Consider the following 22,949-nt stretch of genomic DNA (forward strand, 5'->3'; position numbering starts at 1 on the left):
TCGGCGGTCGCGACAGTCTACATTTTTATATTTTACGATGTTTGTTGTTTTGTTGCAACAAAACTGTATTTAAATCCTTTCTAGGTAACTTTTAAGGCAAGTGAAGAACAGTCCTGCCCTGACATGCACACGAATACAAGTAGGTAATGACTGAGTGTGACGTCTATCGTTTGTTAACATCACATCCAACTAAACAACCTTGAAATGCGAAACATGAAATACTCAACTGAATCAAATCATTTAAAGTCCAGGCGTTCATAAATATGAATATATATCACAAATAAATGTTAAATGATCGTCATTCGTTGTTTATAGACATCAATTTGAAGTGTTTGCTGCTGTTATAGGATGCTAATGACACTTGAAGACTCATTAATCTGTCACTCAGGAGAAGCTGGTTTGTTTGAGGCCAAATGTTGGTTGTAGTTATTGCTTATTGATAAACTTATTGTATCATTTTTGGGGCAATAACTTACTGCTAACAGGGTTGATTGGATTCATTTGAAGAATGAGATTAGTCATCATATAATTAAAACCTAGACTTGAGACTGAATGTATGTTAATTAATTGTGAAGCATTATGTAATGTGTTTATTAATATCATTCATTAATCATTAGTGAAAGTGTTACCCTATTCTTTTTTCTTTTTACTGGACAGCAACCATACAAAATGTATAAATGTATGCTTATTTTTACTCTGTATAAATTTTTCAGTTTAGTTTAATTGCATTTTAGGAATAGATTAATCCAGGGCCTTAACCACCATCCTTATTCACCCAGTATCCATAATTGTAGTCGGCCAATATGGGTTCACTAGTTGATTCTTCAAGTATTACATTTGTTCACTCCTTATCCTGAATATGTGCATTCAACCTACGATTAGTCTTCAAAATGAATTTCCTGCAGAGCTGGTTTACTGAGACCATGTTAATCTGTGAAGGGATTTATCTGCTTATGTCTCATTATCTAACCACGTCCAGACAACCGGAACTGTTGCTTACCTTGTAATTGAGTTTTTGTCCCCTCGTCTTTCTTCTTCACTTCAATGAATCATTGCTTTCTGATGCCTTCGGGGGCTTTTTTTATTAGTTTGTCTTCAAAAGGTCAGGCGGTGTATCTGTTAAACATGACTTGTCCCAACTGTTGACTGTCACACTCCGCTGATAACAGCCTGCCCGTTTCCATGGTGATATTTCATTGTCTGACTGTCTAGACACCCGGTGACACCTGACACGTCGAGCCTGGGGGTCGCGGTTGGCCGTGCGAGTCAAAAATCGAAGACTCAGCTGCCCTCTGCGTCTGTTGTAGGTCCACAGAGACATTAGCAAATACATCGCAAAATGCAGGGGGCTGTTTAAATCACTGCTTCTTTTAATAATGTAAGGCCATTTGTCATCATTTTATTGACTGACGTGGTTATTCTTAATTTTACTTTGTTTTAATAATTTTACTTTTGTCATTTTTATTAGTGTTTTATGAAATTTCTGTATAGCTTTAATAAATTTTTAGTGCGGTTTTAGTCATTTTTGTTTTTCATCTTAAATCCAAGGCAACATTTAGAATTTTAAGTTTTTAATCTAATATGTATATTTTATTTCAGCTTAAAGGGTTAGTTCACCCAAATCTGTCATGAATCACTCACCCTCATGTCGTTCCAAACCCGTACGTTTTGATTGTAGGAGAAAACTAGTTAATTTTAAACAGTTTTGCGCTTCATCTTCGTTCATCTTCAGAACACAAATGAAGATCTTTTAGATGAAATCTGAGAGCTTTCTGTCCCTCCATTGACAGCTAAGCAACTACCACTTTGACGCTTCAAAAAGTTCATAAAGAGATCGTAAAACTAATCTACATGAATTGAGCAGTTTAGTCCAAAGTTTCAGAAGAGACTTAATCGCTTTATATGATGAACAGATTTAATAGGCTTTTATTCACATATAAACATTGATCAGCGAACATAAACAGAAGCTCAAACGAACCTCATTGGTTCTTGCTGAAGCTCAAACGTGCTGCGTAAAACAAGAATGAACCTCATTGGTTCTCGCACGTCAATCGAACATGCTTGAGCTTCCGTTTACCACAACTGATGTGTGAGTTGATGAATGTTTATATGTAAATAAAAGCCTAAATTCAATCTGTTCAACATGTAAAGCGATCGAGTCTCTTCAGAAAATTTGGACTAACTGCTTAATTCATATGTATTCGTTTTACGATCTATTTATGAACTTTTTGAAGCATCAAAGTGGTAGTTGCATAGCTGTCAATGGAGGGACAGAAAGCTCTCAGATTTCATCAAAAATATCTTCATTTGTGTTCTGAAGAAGAACGAAAGTCTTACAAGTTTGGTACGACATGAGGGTGAGTAATTAATGACAGAATTTTTAATTTTTGGGTGAACTATGCCTTAAATTTTAGTTTCTGAAAATTATTTCAATTAGATTTAGTTTTATTTAATTATAACTACACTGACCCTGTATATTATTTTTTTTCTATAGAACACAAAGGGAACATTTCTGTACAACAGTTAGTGTTTACATCTTTCACGTTCCAAAAAGGACAAAAAGTCTGTAGTCATGCAATAGCTTTGTGTGACAAACAGACTGACACCAAATTCATTATTCACTGAAAATCTTGCTCCCTGCTGCAGCTCTCAAATCAATGATGTTTGATGACCAACTTGCTCCAATTTGACATTTTCATTTGTTCATCATACAGAGCTATCATAAGACTTTGAATTAAAGGTGCACAAATATTTATAATATTTTTATAGTGATTGGTGATGTTTTTGGTCCTTTTTTGAGCTGTTGTATTGCAAGAGCTGCATAAAAATGTCTAAAAACAGCATATGGGTTTGGAGCAGAGGTGTAAAAACCATACTTGAGTAAAAGTACAGATACCTTACAGCAAAAATGACTCCATTACAAGTTACAAGTCACCAATTCCATTATGACTTGAGTAAAAGTCTTTGAATCTGATTTTAACAGTACTTATTCATAGAGAATGAAGGCTCACAGATGCACTAGTTCTCAACACCTGAGAGACATGCCAGTGTAAAACAAGAAATTTGTGAGGAGAACAATCACATTTATTTTCTAAAATAAAACTGAACACCTCAAAATTGCAATAAATCAAGGTAGACACAACAGCTTATACACTCAAATCTCAGTTAAGCTCAAAAGGGAATAAGTAAACCAATATCCTTCAAAAAGGTCTCTTCATTATAACTGATAAATAAATTCATGCTAAGTAAAAAACAAATAATTCATAGGCTACTTGCACTGGACGTGCTGGTTTCGGCTTCCTCGCCAGCTGCAGTCATGTCCTCATCTCATATTATAAACACCTGTGATTCACAACTAGCTGCTAATGCACTCACAGTCACGTTAAGTTTGTTGACAAGTTTGAGTGAGTAAAGGCAAAACACACAAAAATGGTAAAAATGGTAAAATGGACTGCATTTATATAGCGCTTTCACAGACCCAATGGCCACCAAAGCGCTTTACAATTTGCCTCACATTCACCCATTCACTCACTCATTCATACACCGACAGGCGACGGCAGCCATGCAAGGTGCCATCCAGCTCGTCGGGAGCAGCTGGGGTTAGGTGTCTTGCTCATGGACACCTCGACACTTGGTCAGGTGGAACCGAGGATTGAACCACCAACCTTCCGGTTTGTAGACAACCCACATGAACCACCGAGCCACTGCCGCCCCAGGAGATATATAGGTCCTTCTCAAAAAATTAGCATATTGTGATAAAGTTCATTATTTTCCATAATGTAATGATAAAAATTTAACTTTCATATATTTTAGATTCATTGCACACCAACTGAAATATTTCAGGTCTTTTATTGTTTTAATACTGATGATTTTGGCATACAGCTCATGAAAACCCAAAATTCCTGTCTCAAAAAATTAGCATATCATGAAAAGGGTCTCTAAACGAGCTATTAACCTAATCATCTGAATCAACTAATTAACTCTAAACACCTCCAAAAGATTCCTGAGGCTTTTAAAAACTCCCAGCCTGTTTCATTACTCAAAACCGCAATCATGGGTAAGACTGCCGACCTGACTGCTGTCCAGAAGGCCATCATTGACACCCTCAAGCAAGAGGGTAAGACAGAAAGAAATTTCTGAACAAATAGGCTGTTCCCAGAGTGCTGTATCAAGGCACCTCAGTGGGAAGTATGTGGGAAGGAAATGTTTGGCAAAAAACGCTGCACAACGAGAAGAGGTGACCGGACCCTGAGGAAGATTGTGAAGAAGGACCGATTCCAGACCTTGGGGGACCTGCGGAAGCAGTGGACTGAGTCTGGAGTAGAAACATCCAGAGCCACCGTGCACAGGCGTGTGCAGGAAATGGGCTACAGGTGCCGCATTCCCCAGGTCAAGCCACTTTTGAACCAGAAACAGCGGCAGAAGCGCCTGACCTGGGCTGCAGAGAAGCAGCACTGGACTGTTGCTCAGTTTTGCATGTCATTCGGAAATCAAGGTGCCAGAGTCTGGAGGAAGACTGGGGAGAAGGAAATGCCAAAATGCCTGAAGTCCAGTGTCAAGTACCCACAGTCAGTGATGGTCTGGGGTGCCATGTCAGCTGCTGGTGTTGGTGCACTGTGTTTTATCAAGGGCAGGGTCAATGCAGCTAGCTATCAGGAGATTTTGGAGCACTTCATGCTTCCATCTGCTGAAAAGCTTTATGGAGATGAAGATTTCATTTTTCAGCACGACCTGGCACCTGCTCACAGTGCCAAAACCACTGGTAAATGGTTTACTGACCATGGTATTACTGTGCTCAATTGGCCTGCCAACTCTCCTGACCTGAACCCCATAGAGAATCTGTGGGATATTGTGAAGAGAAAGTTGAGAGACGCAAGACCCAACACTCTGGATGAGCTTAAGGCCGCTATCGAAGCATCCTGGGCCTCCATAACACCTCAGCAGTGCCACAGGCTGATTGCATCCATGCCACGCCGCATTGAAGCAGTTATTTCTGCAAAAGGATTCCCGACCAAGTATTGACTATTGAGTAGGGGTGGGGGAAAAAATCGATTCTTAGATGCATCGCGATGCGGACGTGGACGATTCTGAATCGATTCACAATTGTCAAAAATCGATTTTCAAAAAAAAAAATTTTTTTTTAGATATATATTTATAATAACGTAATATTGACGGAACGCGAAAGACGGAACTCTGAAGCGCGGAAGTGCAGTGGCCGGACCGTCTGTGGCGTGCACATAACAGACGCGGACGCGATGGCTGAGCGCCAAATCCAAACACCCTCCTCGTTAAAAGCTGACGTGTGGAAATATTTTGGCTTCTGAAGTTGAAGGGGGAAAGGAGCTGGACAAGAGCCACACTAGTTGTAAGCTTTGTAGAGTAAAACTAAAATATTTCGGAAACAAGACACATGAAGCCAAATGACACGTTTCCAGCCAGAGGAGGAAAAACACTCGGCTGTAACGTTACCGGTCGTTGTTATATTATTAATTTACTACAAATATGCTGCTAGTTCAGACACACATGTATTTTCCTGTTGGTTCTTTGCAATGTTAATAAAATATATTGTACGTTAATTCTTTATGGGTCATTACTTTGTACTTTTAAAGCAAAGTATTTATAGTCACACACACACAAAAAAAAGATTCTGATAATCGATTTAGCATCGAATCGCAGCCCTCTGAATCGTAATCGAATCGAATCGTGAGGTGCCTAGAGATTCCCACCCCTACTATTGAGTGCATAACTGAACATAATTATTTGAAGGTTGACTTTTTTTTTTGTATTAAAAACACTTATTTTATTGGTCGGATGAAATATGCTAATTTTTTGAGACAGGAATTTTGGGTTTTCATGAGCTGTATGCCAAAATCATCAGTATTAAAACAAAAAAAGACCTGAAATATTTCAGTTGGTGTGCAATTAATCTCAAATATATGAAAGTTTAATTTTTATCATTACATTATGGAAAATAATGAACTTTATCACAATATGCTAATTTTTTGAGAAGGACCTGTATTATCTTCAATGCCCTGGCGATGGCGATATCACCTCTTTTGTAGCAGAAATAAACTGCTGCAGGAAAAGTTAGATGCCTAGTTCCCGTGACGAAACGACAATAGGATTTTTTTCTTCTGGCTTTTGGATGATTGCAGTAAAAAAGCTCTGTGATCAACAAAAGTGTATAGTACTTATAAAGTTTTGTTCATGAAGGTCATCTTCATTTTGAATGTTGAAGCCTAAATACAATTGTAAAAATAAAGCTAAATTTAGGCTATAAATTAAAGGGTCAAGAAACCCCCTGTTTCAGAAGCAGTTAGTTCTCACCATTCACTACATATCCTGTGACAGCTATAATTTAATGGACAAATAAAGAGCCATTCGCATTTGCTTTCTGCATCAAAAATATATATGAACATGCTGTTTTGAAAGTTATTTTGCTGCGGTATATATATATATATATATATATATGCCGTTTGATCGGTTAAAGTGCTGGAAAGAACGGTAACACTCAGTGTGGATGAATCGCGTTTGTGTCGAAAACTCAGCAACTATAAAGAGAACTTATGCGACGTAGAAACTCTTACAAGGCAAAAACAAACACTCGTTTTTGATCCATTAATGCATCTCTCACTTACTGTATGCAATCTCACTGTTTGAAGCGCCTGTCATAGGAAGTCAATGCGTGCTGTCATGAATAATTAAGAAAGGCATCTTCTCAAAGGATGAGGACATGGCAGTCTCATGAATTATGAGACATACGAGTCATTGCCAAACTCTAGTACGAGAAAACGTCACATCCTGTGACATTGACACGAAGACGAATTTAAACGAGGAAGTTGAATATAGTACAAAACTGTTTAAAATTAACTAGTTTTCTCCTACGATCAAAACTAACGGATGGTAACATTGACTTCTATGATGTTCAGCACACATAACGGAGAAAACTTGGTTTAGGGTTTCATGACTCTACACCACATTTGCACGACTGCTAAACTTAATCTTTTAATCTGTATTTAAAATCTACAAGTAGGGAAGTTTGAGTTAGAATACTTTGCAAGAATGTGAGTATAAACACAGCGAGGCTGTGAAAGTGGACTTGAGTTTTCCTGTTTGCGTGATGTTTATTGTCCCCGACAGCCTCTGCAGTCCCATTTAGCCACTTGTTAGTGGGATATTATTACTGATGTTTTTTATGTCATAGAATAAAACTTGAACATTACTTGAGCTTGTATTAAAGCTGAAGTCGGCAAGTCTGGCAGATTGAGTGGACTTAGGCAAAGTTTTGAATGTTTACAACTCTCATAGCCCTCCCCCACTATCAACGAATAGGCTACCCTCCCACCGTGACCGAGTTCATGCTCGTCAGTGCGTGTGCACCAGATTTTCAGTGAACGCGCCCGTCTCATCAGCATCCATCAACACCATGGATTATTTGGAGGTATGGTGTCCTGGCTAATCTACCAATAGATTGCAATTGCTAACGTCATTTATACTCTAAATGAGCTTACTTGATTTTCCGCCATCACTCTTCGTTACTGCGCAAACTTCCGCGAACTTCAGGCGTGTGCATGTGATTGTAACGTGCGTGAGGGGTGGCGTGTGCCCGATCTGTGATTGACAGTTAGATCTCACACCCCCCTGCGCTGATTGGACCCGATGATCCGGGAGCTGTGGATTTTTGCAAAACAAATAACACGGTCCAGGTGGAGTTAGAAGCTCGGGTTTTTTTCTAAAACCACATTATTTATGTTGTTCTGTCGGATTATAGTGTCGATTTCACTGAATATGAACAAAAAAAAATTGCCGATGGCAGCTTTAACCAAAGACTTTATTTCAAGCATTTAAAGTCAGCATGAAATGGAAGTTGTGATAGTTTTTTCTTCCCTATTGTGACGTATTGACATGTGCAATGGCTTCTTGAACTATAAAAAAATTTAGGACGGGACTTGATTTTGTCAATTGAATCGTTGCATCGTTGTAATTTGCTATCACTGCGATGTCATGTGAGCGACAGGTTGCCCCGCTCATACGCCAGTAAACACGTCATCAGAGAAGAGAAGAGATAAGGGCACATTAATTTAAAAAAATAATAATAATGATGTTCTCAGTAAAGTTTTTATAATAAATATTGCAATATTCCATAAATAATAATAATTGTTCATTTTGATTTCATGGGGACTTTAACCAAAAACCCATTCAAAAATCTCATTGATTTCAGGACAGTGGAACGGGAAGTTCAGCAATGCTATCTCCTTTCTGGGTTTTAGTACTAATTCCTGCAACAATATATTTAATAATTATTTTATTTTTTGTTTATCAAAAAAAAACAAAAAACTTTTTTCGGGAAACTATATGTATTATTTTAAAATTAAGCCTAAATGTTTTTACTTGGCTCTTGGTCTTCATCTTTAATTATTTTAATTTAATCAACTCATCTGGCTTCATCGGCATGCTGTTTTGCAGCAGAAGTGCCAGTTTCAAAAAGTACCCTGATTGCTCCATTGCTGCTAATCTGGTGTTTTGTCATTAAAAATTCTGTTTAGGTAGAATTCGGTTAAGATTTGCTTAATGGTCTCACTCTGAATCAGCATTAAAAAGAGAACCGAACAAATATGGCCGCTCTATTGTCTTTTTTTTTGCTGCGCTGAGTCCCGTGTGATCGGCCGATTGTCGTAGCACGCAGTGTTTGATTTACTCCAAATGCTCTTTTCTCTGGTACAGTCTGTTTCTTTTGTTATTATTTTATTTCAGACTGTCCAGAATGATCTTGTCTGACAAAATTCAGGACCAGGAGTGGATACAGATGTAACGGGTATATATTATCTAGAAATAATAATTATTTTTGGCGGACTTTTATTTTGGCGGGTGAACAGGTTTTCGGAGTTGAGTGTGTGCTGGTGAAGAGAAGAGCGCGGAGTATGAGAGGGGGGATCAGACAAAAGTGAGCGTTGTGTCGTGTTCGAGAAGCTCGTTCGAAAAAGGGACTTAAACAGAAGTTGATTGGGCTTTGGTCGGATAAAGGACGACATCATGTGATTTTTGTGAACCGTATCACTTGTTTCGTAGTTTTTGGGAATTTTGATCCGTGAACCGCATCGCATTGGACTGTTGGAGTGACGCAGTAATGTTCCGTGAAGGCTACGAGAACTGTGAGTGCATTAAAAGTACAAGTTTAGCTTGATTGACGACGATTTAAGAGATTTTTCACATTTTTGTTAAGTTTTGGACTTTCATTTTGTTTGAGAAGCACTCTTGAAACGGACGTTTCAACCGTATTGGTCACGCGCACATACATAAGTGTTCTGCACGTGTTGTCGCACGTGAGATGGGAATTGCGGTTCGCAGCTGGTGCTGAACATAGTTGTTTCCGGAGGAGATTTGAGTCTAAAACACTTGGTGTTACCCTGCCATCCAACGACATCTTAGGTGGATACATCTCTGTGAGGTATCTCAGTTTTGTTACCCTCCTGTGATACATTTCATCTCTGACTTATTTTTGATTCATTCATTTTTTTTTCGTGGGACATTTCATTGAGCTTGAGTGATATTGCTACGAAACCTCAAGAGAATTTCAACGCACGCTACGTCGAGACAACTCCCCTCAATTTTTCTATCTATTATTTTTTTTTGTATATATTTTTGATCCAAGGAACTGTGAGAATTCTGTTGAATCACAGGTGAACTAAGGTGAACTGAGTGAGCACAGTTCAGGGACATTTCACGTAAGTGCTCCTCCATATGTGAGATTGCATTGTGTATATTATTGTTTTTTTCAATGTGATTTATTGATCATTTGAATCTGTCCGTTTGAAACGAAGAACTCATCCTAAGTGGTGTTTATATAAGGTTTTTGTTTTGTATTTTATTTTTGAGTGAGGTTTATCTTGGTACAAGTGAAAAGATTAGAGCTTTTACATTTAAAGTGATTGAGAGTGAGTTTAAAAGAAAACACAAAGACCATACAATTAATATTTTTTTTTTTTTTACTTTTTTTTTTTTTTGTGGTCATTAACCCTGAATTGAACATTTGATTACAAGAAAGAAGAAAAGAGACAAAGAATAAATACTGTTTGATTTCATATTTACTTCTTTGTATTTTTGTTTTGTTTTAGAGCTGTCAAGGAGTAGGGGCATCTCAGCTACTTTATTAGACCAGAGGAGGGAGGGGTATATTAGACTGTCTAACCCATTTTACTTTTACTTCAGTGACATTACTTAGGCTGAAGCCTACTCTCGTCGGTCTGTACCCAATAAAGTAGAACATAACATACACCCATTTAGTGTGTAGTGAGATTAAAAGCACTGAAAGCGGGGACTAAGATCTTTTCGTTATTCAGTCTTCCGTGGCAGCACTAATATATTTTCCCCTACAAGACGGGTTAAATTCCCGTTACATAAGTGGCGTCACGAACAGGATCATACTTAGCCTAATTTTTGTTGTTGTAGTATTCTGTCCCAGGTCTGTGAGCAAGAAGAAAAATGGCGGAACTAGAAGAACTGAAGAAGGAGTTCGCGGAAATGCAGAAGAGGTTAACGGAGCAAGCTGGGGCATTGGATCATGCCAGAACAGAACAGCGAGAAGCCCTGGCACTGGCCAGAGCAGTAATGGAGCAGCAAGCATCCACTCGTGCACCCCCAGCAACGATCTATATCCCAAGAGATCATAAACTTACTGATTTCACTGGCACCACAAAACCTGGAGAAGGAAGTGTGGAGGAGTGGATTGTCTCCATGAAATCAGCCTTTCGAGTTATGAAGGTGCCAGAAGAAGATCAGGTGGAGCTGATAAAGCAGCACTTAAAGGGGGAAGCTAAAGATACTGTGAAGTTCATGATGGAAGAAGTGGATAACAGCGTGGAGTCCATCTTTCAGCTGCTCCAGGAAACCTATGGAGACAAGGTACCTATTGGCACAAGGTTGAAAGACTTTTATGATCGAAGACAAGCACCTGGTGAGACCATACGCGCCTATGCTTACGATTTACGAGAAAAGCTCCACAAGGTGAAACGCAGAGAGCCTAGGCGAGTTCCAGATGAAGAGAGTGTGTTGAAAGAGCAGTTAGTCCTTGGACTGAGGGATGATTTCCTAAGAAGAGAGATGAAACGGAGGGTCAAGGAAGAGCAACGCTTGACTTTTGCACAGTTGATGCAGGACGCCATCACATGGTCTGAGGAAGAGGAAGCACAAGCTGAAGGTAACCTGAAGACCCCTGTGCGTGCGAGAGTAGCAGTTCACACTACAGTTGCGACTGGTGACAATCCATCCTCACTGACATTAGAAAAGTTGCACGAGGCAATAGAGAAGATAGCTGCACGGCAGGAAGAATTGTACAGAATTGTCCATAGTCAAGGGAGAGTTGATCCACAGCCTGATGTTATGAGAAGACAACCTCTGAGAAACAGTGAAGGGCAATATATCTGTTACACATGTGGTCAACCAGGTCACACCAGTAGACGTTGTAGACAGTTTAAGGAGTTGGGTAACCGGGGCACGGCGTCATCACCAATGGCCGAAGTATCTGAGGTGTTAAGAGGAGCTTCGTCGGGTGACAATGCAAGCACCAGTGGGTTTTCCGTAATCCGGAGCCATACAGCTGATTGGAATGCAGATATAGCACCAGAAACACTAAGGGATAGTGCTTTTGGAGACTGTTTAACAGTGGATGTGAAAATAGCAGGGGTGCCCACCAAATGCTTGTTGGACACAGGTTCAGAGGTTACCACCATCTCAGAGTCTCACTTTAAACATCATTTCGGAGGACAAGAAATACATCTGTCTTCTGCTAACTGGGTGCGCCTCACTGCTGCAAACGGACTAGACATTCCTGTCCTTGGATGTCTACAGGCAGACATAGAGTGCATGGGAAAGCTGCTTCCAGGGAAGTGTGTTTTCGTGCTAACAGACTCGAACCCCGATGTGAAGGAGATGAAGGGACTGGCTGGAATTGTGGGGATGAATGTGCTTAGTGAATTGAAAAACCTTGTGCTGTCTGGAAAGGATTTGGATAAGGAAAGCAAAGTGAACCAACGTGCAGATGCTAATGTCAGAAGAGTGATAGCAAAGGTGAAAAAAGATGAAAGACTCTTGGGCTCAGAGGGCAGGATAGGATTTGTTAAAGTGTCTGGGAAGCAAGTTGTGATAATCCCACCCTTAAGTGAGAAGATTGTGGAAGGCCACTGCAGTATACCTCATCAAGTGAAGCATCAAGTGTTGGTGGAGTGCACAGGTTCTGTTACCCTTCCAAAAGGATTGTTAGTAGCCAATGTGCTTGCAAGCCCAGAAAAAGGGAAAGTTCCGGTGCGAGTGTTAAATCTCTGTCAAGAAACCATCAGGTTGATGCCGAGATCCAGGATTGCAGTTGTGTCCAAGCCTCAAAAAGTAGTCCCAAAGCAAATGGTGGAATTCGAAGAGGATGATGATGAGTTGCGGGTTAAACGACATGTACAGTGCAGCATTAAGAGTGAGATCCAGCCCGAACAACAGTCAATTCAAGTTCAGATGAATCAGGATGGACTGTCTGAGATGCAACGGGAGGAGCTAAATGCTCTGCTGACACGTTACAGTGATGTTTTCTCCAAGAGTGACACAGATTATGGATACACAACAACAGTGACGCATAGCATACCTACTGGAGATGCTCAGCCAATAAAACAACGCCATCGACGAGTTCCCCCTCACGTCTTTCAAGAGTTTAAGAGACATGTGCAAGATCTTGTCAGTCAAGGGGTACTGAACGAGAGTCGCAGTCCATGGGCCTCGCCTGCAGTCATTGTGATAAAAAAAGACGGAGGTGTTCGTTTCTGCTGTGACTACAGGAGACTCAACCAAGTCACATTCAAGGATGCCTACCCCCTTCCGCGTGTGGAGGAATCCTTGGATGCCTTGGGGAATGCACAGTTGTTCTCAACTCTAGATCTCACGGCAGGTTATTTTCAAGTGGCAGTAAAGGAATCAGATCGAGAGAAGACTGCTGTCACAACACCGTTCGGGCTGTTTGAGTGGACACGGATGCCGTTTGGTTTATGCAACGCTCCGGCCACCTTTCAGCGATTGATGAGTGCAGCATTAGGTGATCTGGCCTTTGATATTCTTTTGATCTATCTTGACGATATTATTGTGTTCTCTGTGGATTTCAAGAGCCATTGTGAGAAGTTAGAGCTTGTGCTCTCAAGGTTGCGTCAGCACGGACTGAAGCTGAAACCGAGTAAATGTTTCCTCCTGAGACCAGAGGTCCGGTTCTTGGGACACATCATTTCGTCAAAGGGAGTTCAGGTAGACATGGACAAGGTTCAGTGCTTGGACGCGTGGCCTTCACCGACGAACGTTAGGGAGGTTAGACAGCTGCTGGGATTTATGAGTTACTATCGTCGATTTGTTCCAAGATTCGCACAGCTGGCAAAGCCTCTACATGCCCTGGTGGGAAAAGGTAACAAAGGCAAGTCCGCAGAAGCGTTTGTCTGGAGTGATGAGTGTCAATCCGCATTCAGCAAGTTAAAGAGTTGTCTCATGTCACCTCCGATTCTGGCTTACCCCGATTTCCAGTGTCCGTTCATACTCACGACGGATGGGAGCCTCAATGGACTTGGAGCAATTCTCAGTCAAAAGCAGGGGGGCGTTGAACGTGTTATTGCTTACGCGAGCAGAGGTCTAAAGGGATCTGAAAGAAATGACAAGTATTACAGTGCCTTCAAGTTGGAGTTACTTGCCCTTAAGTGGGCAGTAACTGAGAAATTTAAGGAATACCTGATATTTGCAAAGTTCCAGGTTATTACTGACCACAACCCTCTTCGCTACCTGGAGACAGCCAACCTCGGAGCAGTGGAACAGCGTTGGTCTGCACAGTTAGCGGAGTTCAACTTTGAGGTGTGTTACAAGCCCGGCAGACAGAACATCAATGCTGACGTTCTTTCTAGGATTCCCTGGGGAATGGAACCTGAGGAGGAGGACGATGGAAAAGACTTCATTCGGTTGACATCAGACGAGGTACGGGCATGCCTGTGGCCAGGTAGAGAAGAAGCGGTTGACAAGTCTGTTGTCAGAGTTGCCAGGCAAGCAGCCATAAGGAAGGGTGTTGATGGTTATAGCTGGCCATCCATCAAAGAGCAACAGAGGAAGGATCCTTGTATAGCGCCTGTGTACAACGCTGTATTCGAGAATAGGAGGATAATGACACGTAGTTTCCGGGATATGGAAACCCAGCAAAAGAAGCTAGCTAGACAGTTGGAGCGTTTGAAATTAAGACATGAAGTGCTGTTCCGAGTGATTACGGACCCAAGAGACGGAGAGGAGATATGGCAGTTGGTAGTGCCTGAGTCTTTACGAGAGAAAGTGTATGGGGGAGTTCATGAACATGGAGGACATTTTGGTAGCAGGAGTACATTAGAGCAGATGCGACAGAGTTACTATTGGCCCACAATGGCCAATGATGTACAAACATGGGTAACCCAGTGTCGAAGATGTACCCTAGCTAAGGATGTATTCCCTAAGATTCGTGCTCCTATGACTTGCACCAACGTAACTGCACCTCTAGAAGTTCTTGCCATGGACTACACCATTCTTGAGAGATCAGCAGGGGGTTATGAAAATGTTCTAGTGCTGACAGACATGTTTACAAGGTTCACTGTGGGGGTTCCAACGAAAAATCAAACAGCACTTACCACCGCCAAAGCCCTCGTACGACACTGGTTTGTCTGCTATGGGTGTCCCGCCCGATTGCACTCGGATCAAGGCAGATGTTTCGAGGCAAACGTAATCAAGGAGCTTTGTAAATTGTATGGAATCAGCAAGAGTCGTACCAGTCCTTATCATCCGCAAGGGAATGCGCAGTGCGAAAGGTTCAATCGCACGATGCACGATATGCTGCGAACGTTACCTGCGGAAAAGAAGAAGGATTGGAAAACACACCTGCCTGAACTTGTGATGGCCTACAATAGCCACGTTCATTCATCGACCGGTTACTCCCCATTTTATTTAATGTTTGGACGGGACGCAAGACTGCCCATGGATGTCCTAGGAGGGTAATGTAGCTGGGAGTGAGAGAGGAGACACAGGTCAAGATGGGGAATCTGAAGGCTCTGACAGTTTGGTGGCTGACACTAGGGGGGTACCTAATCTTAGACGTTCGAAGAGGGAAACCCAGGGTAGAATGCCTGTGAAATACAGGAATGATTACATTCTAAAATAAGGATCCAGAAAGTTTTGTAACTTTTAAGGTCTTAGGAGAAAGAGTTATACATGTACATGTGATGTATTCCTAATATGTTTTTTTGTGTTTCAGAGATGAGTCTGCTGGAGATGTCGATGGAGTGGCAGGGTTTAGCAGGGGGGAATGTAACGGGTATATATTATCTAGAAATAATAATTATTTTTGGCGGACTTTTATTTTGGCGGGTGAACAGGTTTTCGGAGTTGAGTGTGTGCTGGTGAAGAGAAGAGCGCGGAGTATGAGAGGGGGGATCAGACAAAAGTGAGCGTTGTGTCGTGTTCGAGAAGCTCGTTCGAAAAAGGGACTTAAACAGAAGTTGATTGGGCTTTGGTCGGATAAAGGACGACATCATGTGATTTTTGTGAACCGTATCACTTGTTTCGTAGTTTTTGGGAATTTTGATCCGTGAACCGCATCGCATTGGACTGTTGGAGTGACGCAGTAATGTTCCGTGAAGGCTACGAGAACTGTGAGTGCATTAAAAGTACAAGTTTAGCTTGATTGACGACGATTTAAGAGATTTTTCACATTTTTGTTAAGTTTTGGACTTTCATTTTGTTTGAGAAGCACTCTTGAAACGGACGTTTCAACCGTATTGGTCACGCGCACATACATAAGTGTTCTGCACGTGTTGTCGCACGTGAGATGGGAATTGCGGTTCGCAGCTGGTGCTGAACATAGTTGTTTCCGGAGGAGATTTGAGTCTAAAACACTTGGTGTTACCCTGCCATCCAACGACATCTTAGGTGGATACATCTCTGTGAGGTATCTCAGTTTTGTTACCCTCCTGTGATACATTTCATCTCTGACTTATTTTTGATTCATTCATTTTTTTTTCGTGGGACATTTCATTGAGCTTGAGTGATATTGCTACGAAACCTCAAGAGAATTTCAACGCACGCTACGTCGAGACAACTCCCCTCAATTTTTCTATCTATTATTTTTTTTTGTATATATTTTTGATCCAAGGAACTGTGAGAATTCTGTTGAATCACAGGTGAACTAAGGTGAACTGAGTGAGCACAGTTCAGGGACATTTCACGTAAGTGCTCCTCCATATGTGAGATTGCATTGTGTATATTATTGTTTTTTTCAATGTGATTTATTGATCATTTGAATCTGTCCGTTTGAAACGAAGAACTCATCCTAAGTGGTGTTTATATAAGGTTTTTGTTTTGTATTTTATTTTTGAGTGAGGTTTATCTTGGTACAAGTGAAAAGATTAGAGCTTTTACATTTAAAGTGATTGAGAGTGAGTTTAAAAGAAAACACAAAGACCATACAATTAATATTTTTTTTTTTTTTACTTTTTTTTTTTTTTGTGGTCATTAACCCTGAATTGAACATTTGATTACAAGAAAGAAGAAAAGAGACAAAGAATAAATACTGTTTGATTTCATATTTACTTCTTTGTATTTTTGTTTTGTTTTAGAGCTGTCAAGGAGTAGGGGCATCTCAGCTACTTTATTAGACCAGAGGAGGGAGGGGTATATTAGACTGTCTAACCCATTTTACTTTTACTTCAGTGACATTACTTAGGCTGAAGCCTACTCTCGTCGGTCTGTACCCAATAAAGTAGAACATAACATACACCCATTTAGTGTGTAGTGAGATTAAAAGCACTGAAAGCGGGGACTAAGATCTTTTCGTTATTCAGTCTTCCGTGGCAGCACTAATATATTTTCCCCTACAAGACGGGTTAAATTCCCGTTACACAGAGCTTAACCCTCTGCTAAAATATCCACGGCCCCTTGAGGCAGCCAGAGGCTGTTCTCTGAGAACCCGACGGAAGAGGACATTCTGTGCAAAGCTATTCATTGAAGATATTTTTTGTTCAAGAGTTTTTTTCCCTTCCTGAACTGAATATCAATCAACGCTCGCCTCTTTAGTGTGCTAAGGCTTGAGAAAAGAATCACGCCGCCACCAGAGAAAAAAATAAGAGCGAGAGCGAGAAAAATGAGGTGATATTGCCAGCCATCGTGTTTAATGATGCTTTCTCCGAACTGCTAGCGTCTGGGTGTCAGAGACTGTGATTTTACCGCAAACACTACAGCACAGCGGGGTGCGCGGTTAAAGCGAGATGGGTTGGGACGGGGCAGTCAGGTTTAGAGAGTTAGGGGGGCTCGGGGTGGTTTTGGGACCCTCTCAAGGTGCCTCTTCCATGGAAACGCAGCTGGCTCAACAAGATTCCCATCAGTCGACAAATAAGATACAAGCTGGGCTCTGTCTCCGCACAGGCCACACTGTTACCAGGAGCCGACAGCCAATCGCGGCACCCCAGTGGCCTCGTTTCGACAAATGGGTCTTCTCTGCGACCAATCACAGGTGAGTAGCATTGTGACATCACACGTTAATGAATTAGATTCATCGTAAAGCTTTTCAAAGGCTGATTGGCTCTCCAAATGAGTGATTCTGCCTCAGGAATCAGAGCGGCATCGCTGATGGAAGGCCATCTCTCTTCACTATCTTTGTCCTGGTTACGGGATTGCACGGTTGGGGCCTTTTGATCGGTCCCCATGTTTCCCAGCTCAGGATTTGGTTTTATTGTGCATTAGTGCTGACCCTGACCAATCACTTTCAATCACCATAATTCTCTGATTACAGGAAATATGCCATGAGATGGATGAATAGCTCTTAGGTCATTTCAATCCTGGACGGGTTCCAGAGTTTCACTTACCTCTGACATGCCGTCAATCTCTCTTTTTGTCTCTCTCTCTTTTTCAGATGCATAGATGGCAATCGATTCTTCACCAAATGACACTAGAGACACTCTTTATATTGGCATCGGCCAAGATCTGTGCCCATTTGCCAGTTTAAGTGGTAGTTTCCCCTTGAGTCAATTTCAAGTCTTTCAGCCCCCTGACTGAATAATGTGCATTTTCCTGTTTTCGAAAAAAAAATATTGAGTACTATTTAGAATTAATTTTGTGTAAAATAAGTGTTCATTTCTGCAGCTTTTTGTATGTGTTTTATAAAGCACACTGCTCTCTATATGCATCTTTCATTGAAACTTGGATCAATCAACCACTACTGAACATCCTAGTTTATAGATATATCTTGACTTGGATCTTATAAAAATAATAAACCTAAACCATAAATCTCTTCTTGATCTCTATAAAAATAATCTGCTGTGACTTAATGTCAATGGAGGTATCATTGTATGGTAATTTCATGTAGAAACTGGTATGCTGAACACCTTGATCAACAAAGGACAAAGGGGGTTAATTTTTGTGGTATATTTTCCAACTTTTTAACATAAAATCAACTCAAAGATAGTTCTTTCTTCATACTAGGTTTTGGTAAGGCAAAATCTGATCTGGTAAGATAAGTCCAGATTTTCTTTTCTTGTGATTTCCTGCTCCTTTTTGCACTTGATAGAAAAACTTGTGTTGTTTTACGCTTGGCTGCAGGGATATGTTTTTAAATACTTGTCAAGTGCCTGCATGGTATGTCAGTGAGCAAAGCTGTATCTTTTAGTGAGAGCTACATCAGGGTTTCAGATCGCTGCTCTGCAGACTCCAGTGTGAATAACCCATATTTATATTATTCTGACAAATGCAGCAGAAAGTAGCTCTGGATCTTAATATTTTAAAAAGTGGTTTGAAATGAATGTATCTAGTCTGCAGTCTATTAGCCTGGATGCCAGCCCGAACCCCGCCCACAACATTTTTTGGTCGGGAAGTTCAGTCTGGACTCGATCCATTGAGGAGTAATTATGATTGGTTCAGAAATCGTTGGGCCAATCAAATTGCCCGGGCGGGCTTTATTCGATGATGGACAGATGATCTGCAGTTACGTAATCATCACGTTATCAAAGAGTGCTTGGGTTGAACTGATTTCCTTCAAAGATGACTGCAGCTGGAGAACAAAGGTGTATAGATTCCGCAATCGCGTCGGTTGTAAAAGAAATCGTCAGCGCATTAATTTTAAAAGACGAACAGAGAACTGCAATCAAGACATTTGTCGATCGGAAAGATGTGTTGGCCGTCCTTCTTACGGGACTCGGCAAAAGTTTAATTTATCAGCTGGCTCCGATGGTCACTAAGAAGATGGGACGCAATGAAAACCCTGTGGTCCTTTGGTCGCACTCATGGGGGACCAAGTAAAAGAAGCAACACTCATTATTTTACTACTTCTTCCAGCGTGCGTGCAGTTGAGTTCTGTTGACAACTATGCGTAGCTCAACATACGTCATTTACTGCGTTGCTCTGATTGGTTGTAGGTCTATCCAATTAAATGCAGAGTTGTTTTTTCCTGGTTCGGTTAAGACACACCTCATAATCAAAGCCCTATCTATGGAGCAGTATCAGACTCACATTCTGACTAGAATACGAGTATGACGAAGTCAGGCTAGCAGTCTATAGGAGTGGTGCTGGAACATATTAGAAGTTTATCTAAATTGGTCTTTAAATATAGTGTATTTAGGCCAATTTTATGTTATTTTTGGTCTTATCTGCAGATTTAAATACATATGGTTTTGTATATTAAGTAGTTTTGTATTTGTTTGCTGTGAAGTGTCATTTTATCTCACAATTAAAATTTGTAGATGCTTCATTCTGAAAAGTAATCTCATTTAATTATTCACATTTCAACTTGTTCAACTGTTTCGAAGTGTTAAAGTGTTGAGTTATTTAAATTATTAAGTGTTACAGTTCCCATTATTTAAAGTTCCCTTTATTTAAGTTACTCCACATGTTTAAAATAAGTTTTGTGCCATAAAATAAGTGCCAGTTTGAATTTAATTTAATTTCATTTATTTATAAAGCACAAATAAACACAATAGAAGTTGGCCACTGTGCTGTACAAATGAATGATTTGTCATATGTTATTTTCTGACTTCTGACGTTTCATTATTATTTTTTGCTGCAGACACTTGAAATGGTGACGTGAGTGAAAAGATCCACATCCTCGTTAAACATGATTTGAATTCTCCACATGCTCAGCTCGCCTCTCCTCAGGTGACTCAGCCAGCGCAGCAGCTGATATCTGGAGTTATTAAGAGCTTCTGGAGAAGGTGACTAAAACACTGAACACATTTCCTCATAGTTAACATGAAATGGTGGCCCCTCTTACTTCTGTAATGTGTTGTATTTTCAAGTGAAACAGAGAATGTTTGCACAGAACTTTTATCCATTGTAAAATTGATGGGATTGTGAAAAGCTATGGGGCTCTGTTTAGAACAGAATGCTAGCTGAATACTGCACACTATATACTACATGCTGCCTATGTTTTTTAAATAGTAAATGAAACATTAAACATTATTCCTCTATACATTATTCAAACAGTGATACAGTACAATGTAATCACGTGACCTCATCAATTTGAAGTAGAGTGTTCCTGTAGCTCAAACAGTAGAGTATGGTACTAGCAACATCAAGGTCATGGGTTTGATACCCAGAGAACGCATGAACTGTTGAAATGCATACCTTGAATGCAATGCGAGTCGGTTTGGATAAAAACGTCTGCCGAATGCAAATCTAAATTGCACGTTTATTTTCGGCATGTGGCAATTTATCATTTTGCAAATAAAAATGGTCATTTTGCATTTTTAATCCAATTTGGTGTACCTTTTGGCAGTCTGTTAATAAAATAATGCCAAGAATGAGTTTAAAATCACAGCTGATATTACTTGCAGTTCATCTGTCACATTGGAAATGAAAGTTGTTGTTGTCAAGTGCACAATGTTCCATGTTGTAAACTGCTCATTTTCACAAACGTGGTAAGTGATAGTGGGAGTAGTTAAAGCGGTGGAGGACAAAAATAAGTGGGCTTGATGATGTCAGTTGAAAAGAAAAGTCATTTCAGAGGTGGAGCAAGTTGATTTTGATAGTTTAAATGACCAATTTTCACAAAAAGGGTTAGGGTTTTTTCAAGAAGAGTAAAGCAAATTCATATATTCTCAAAGATTTTAGGAAGGTTAATATATATAATAATTAATAGTTTAAAAATCAAATGATTGTCTGTCTCTCTTCTCTGCTTTCAGCAGTGCTGCACTTACTCTAGACACACGTCTGTTTAGTGGTTATGTCTGCTTAAACACACACACACAGGCTCTCTTACACACACTTGCCGTGTCTGACCCCCAGGTCACGCTGAAGTGACTTTGTGCCCTGTTTGTAACTGGGCCTCTTTGAAAGTGGGCCTCGCATTCCTGCTCCCTCGGACGGGGGATGTCCTGCTTATTACCAGCGAGTAGGAAGTTTCTGCCGTTAGGGATTATGTGCCGTTTCCTCGCCCAGAATCTTTCCGCTTGTCCCCTCCCACTCTTGAGAAAGCAGCGAGTCCACAAACTAGAAAACGGTGCGAACTAAATACCTGCCTCTCTGACCACCAGCCTCAGCCTTTCAGCCCCGCTCATCTGCGCTTGTGCGATTGCTGGGAGGAGGCATCCGCGTTCCGTCCGCTTTTGTGTGGTTGTACAGAACTGCTGCGGTTGGGAGGAGGAGGAGGAGGAGGTGGAGGGGAACAGCTGCTCCCCACACAGAAGTCGGTTTCCTAGCCTGACAGGCAGCGAGAGGCAGGCAGTTTTCCCGGGGGCCCTCGGGTTGGTTCGCCAGTCTCCGGAGCTCCGGCTAGGAGGGAGATTTTTATGGTGGCGGCGAAACACGAAATGGACCAGAACTAGTAGGATTCTTTCCTTCACAAGGCCAGGCACTCGTGTTCAGCGTGAGTACTATGCTGGGGGGGTTTTTGTTGCTAAAGTTGCATGGACACAAAGGATCGTACAGTCCTTAATGTTCTTTTTTGTGCTGTTTTGTTTGGCTTCTCTTTGCCTCTCTGAACCGTCAAGAACTCAGTTTCCTGTGAGAAACAACTCAGGCAGTTTATCACTCGCATTGAGCTGCAGGTTTTCGTGAAAAGGGAGCTTTGTGCTTTTGAATTGCAGCTGGGCTAAAGGGTCACGGCCGGAGGCATTGGTGCTGTGTGTGCATGTACATACCAAATACGGACTACGATCTGATAAAGACCGTTTATGAATGTTTGTAAATCCTCTAGTATTGCTTATGGAAGTTATGGGACTCGACGGCATGCTTTGAACTTGGCAGAGAGTGAGAAACTTTGCGTAAACTGTTGAAAGGACTGTACGGAGAGCCGCTCGCACTGTTACATACTTATGGCTGCCGGGTTTTGAATCTGTAACAGTATTTAAGGACATCTCTGAACTTGTTCATTCATTTTTTTGCCAGAATATTTTTCAGAGAGTGCATTAATCTTAAAGAAATGTATATATATATATATATATATATAATATATATAAATCATATATAGAGGCCCTTTTGTTTACCTTTCTAAGCAGCGATTTCATTCACAGAAGCTAAATGAATGGACAATATTTAGCTGAAATGGGCAATTCAAGCTAAAAAAATGTACTTGCTTGGTAATTTATTCAGGAACTTTGGCAATAGATCAAATGTGCTTTGTTGTAATATACAATACATATTTGTACTAATGAATGTCTGCTTTATTATTTGAGGTATTTCTCAGTGTACAGTAATTTTAGTCAAAAAAATTTTTGTGTCAAAAAGTATCTTTTGTTTGGTTCTTTTCAATCTGAAACCTGCTGGTTACATTTATTCACATTATTTAGTTTTTTATACAACCTGTCTGTCTGATGCTATGGCACCTGTTCTTCCAAAGCCGGAGTCTCGTAAAATGTCTTTTTCTTTAAGAAAAGCCTCTGTTCACCTTTTTCTGTTGCCCACTTAGACGACCTTGTGTCACAGGAATGAGATGTTTGGAC

The 22,949-nt window shown here is 40.7% G+C and overlaps 1 protein-coding gene across 1 annotated transcript; it reads left to right on the forward strand.

The window, feature by feature from the left end:
• The first annotated feature begins 10,482 nt into the window (after positions 1–10,482).
• LOC130079036 (uncharacterized) lies at positions 10,483–17,966 on the forward strand. The gene is made up of 4 exons (XM_056244575.1): positions 10,483–14,794; positions 15,281–15,340; positions 17,446–17,533; positions 17,933–17,966. The coding sequence occupies exons 1-4, from the start codon at positions 10,483–10,485 to the stop codon at positions 17,964–17,966; spliced, it is 4,494 nt and encodes a 1,497-aa protein (XP_056100550.1).
• Positions 17,967–22,949: the final 4,983 nt, after the last annotated feature.

This window comes from Rhinichthys klamathensis, unplaced genomic scaffold (assembly GCF_029890125.1).
Source record: "Rhinichthys klamathensis goyatoka isolate OS25496 unplaced genomic scaffold, OSU_Roscu_1.1 h1tg000027l_1, whole genome shotgun sequence".
Taxonomy (NCBI): Eukaryota; Metazoa; Chordata; class Actinopteri; order Cypriniformes; family Leuciscidae; genus Rhinichthys; species Rhinichthys klamathensis.

Coding starts and splice junctions, on each gene's coding strand:
- LOC130079036 (XM_056244575.1), top strand. CDS start 10,483: ATGGCGGAACTAGAAGAACTGAAGAAGGAGTTCGCGGAAATGCAGAAG. Junction 14,795..15,280: donor GTATGGAATCAGCAAGAGTC/GTACCAGTCCTT, acceptor TTTGTGTTTCAG/AGATGAGTCTGCTGGAGATG. Junction 17,534..17,932: donor TTCTCTGCGACCAATCACAG/GTGAGTAGCATT, acceptor TCTCTTTTTCAG/ATGCATAGATGGCAATCGAT.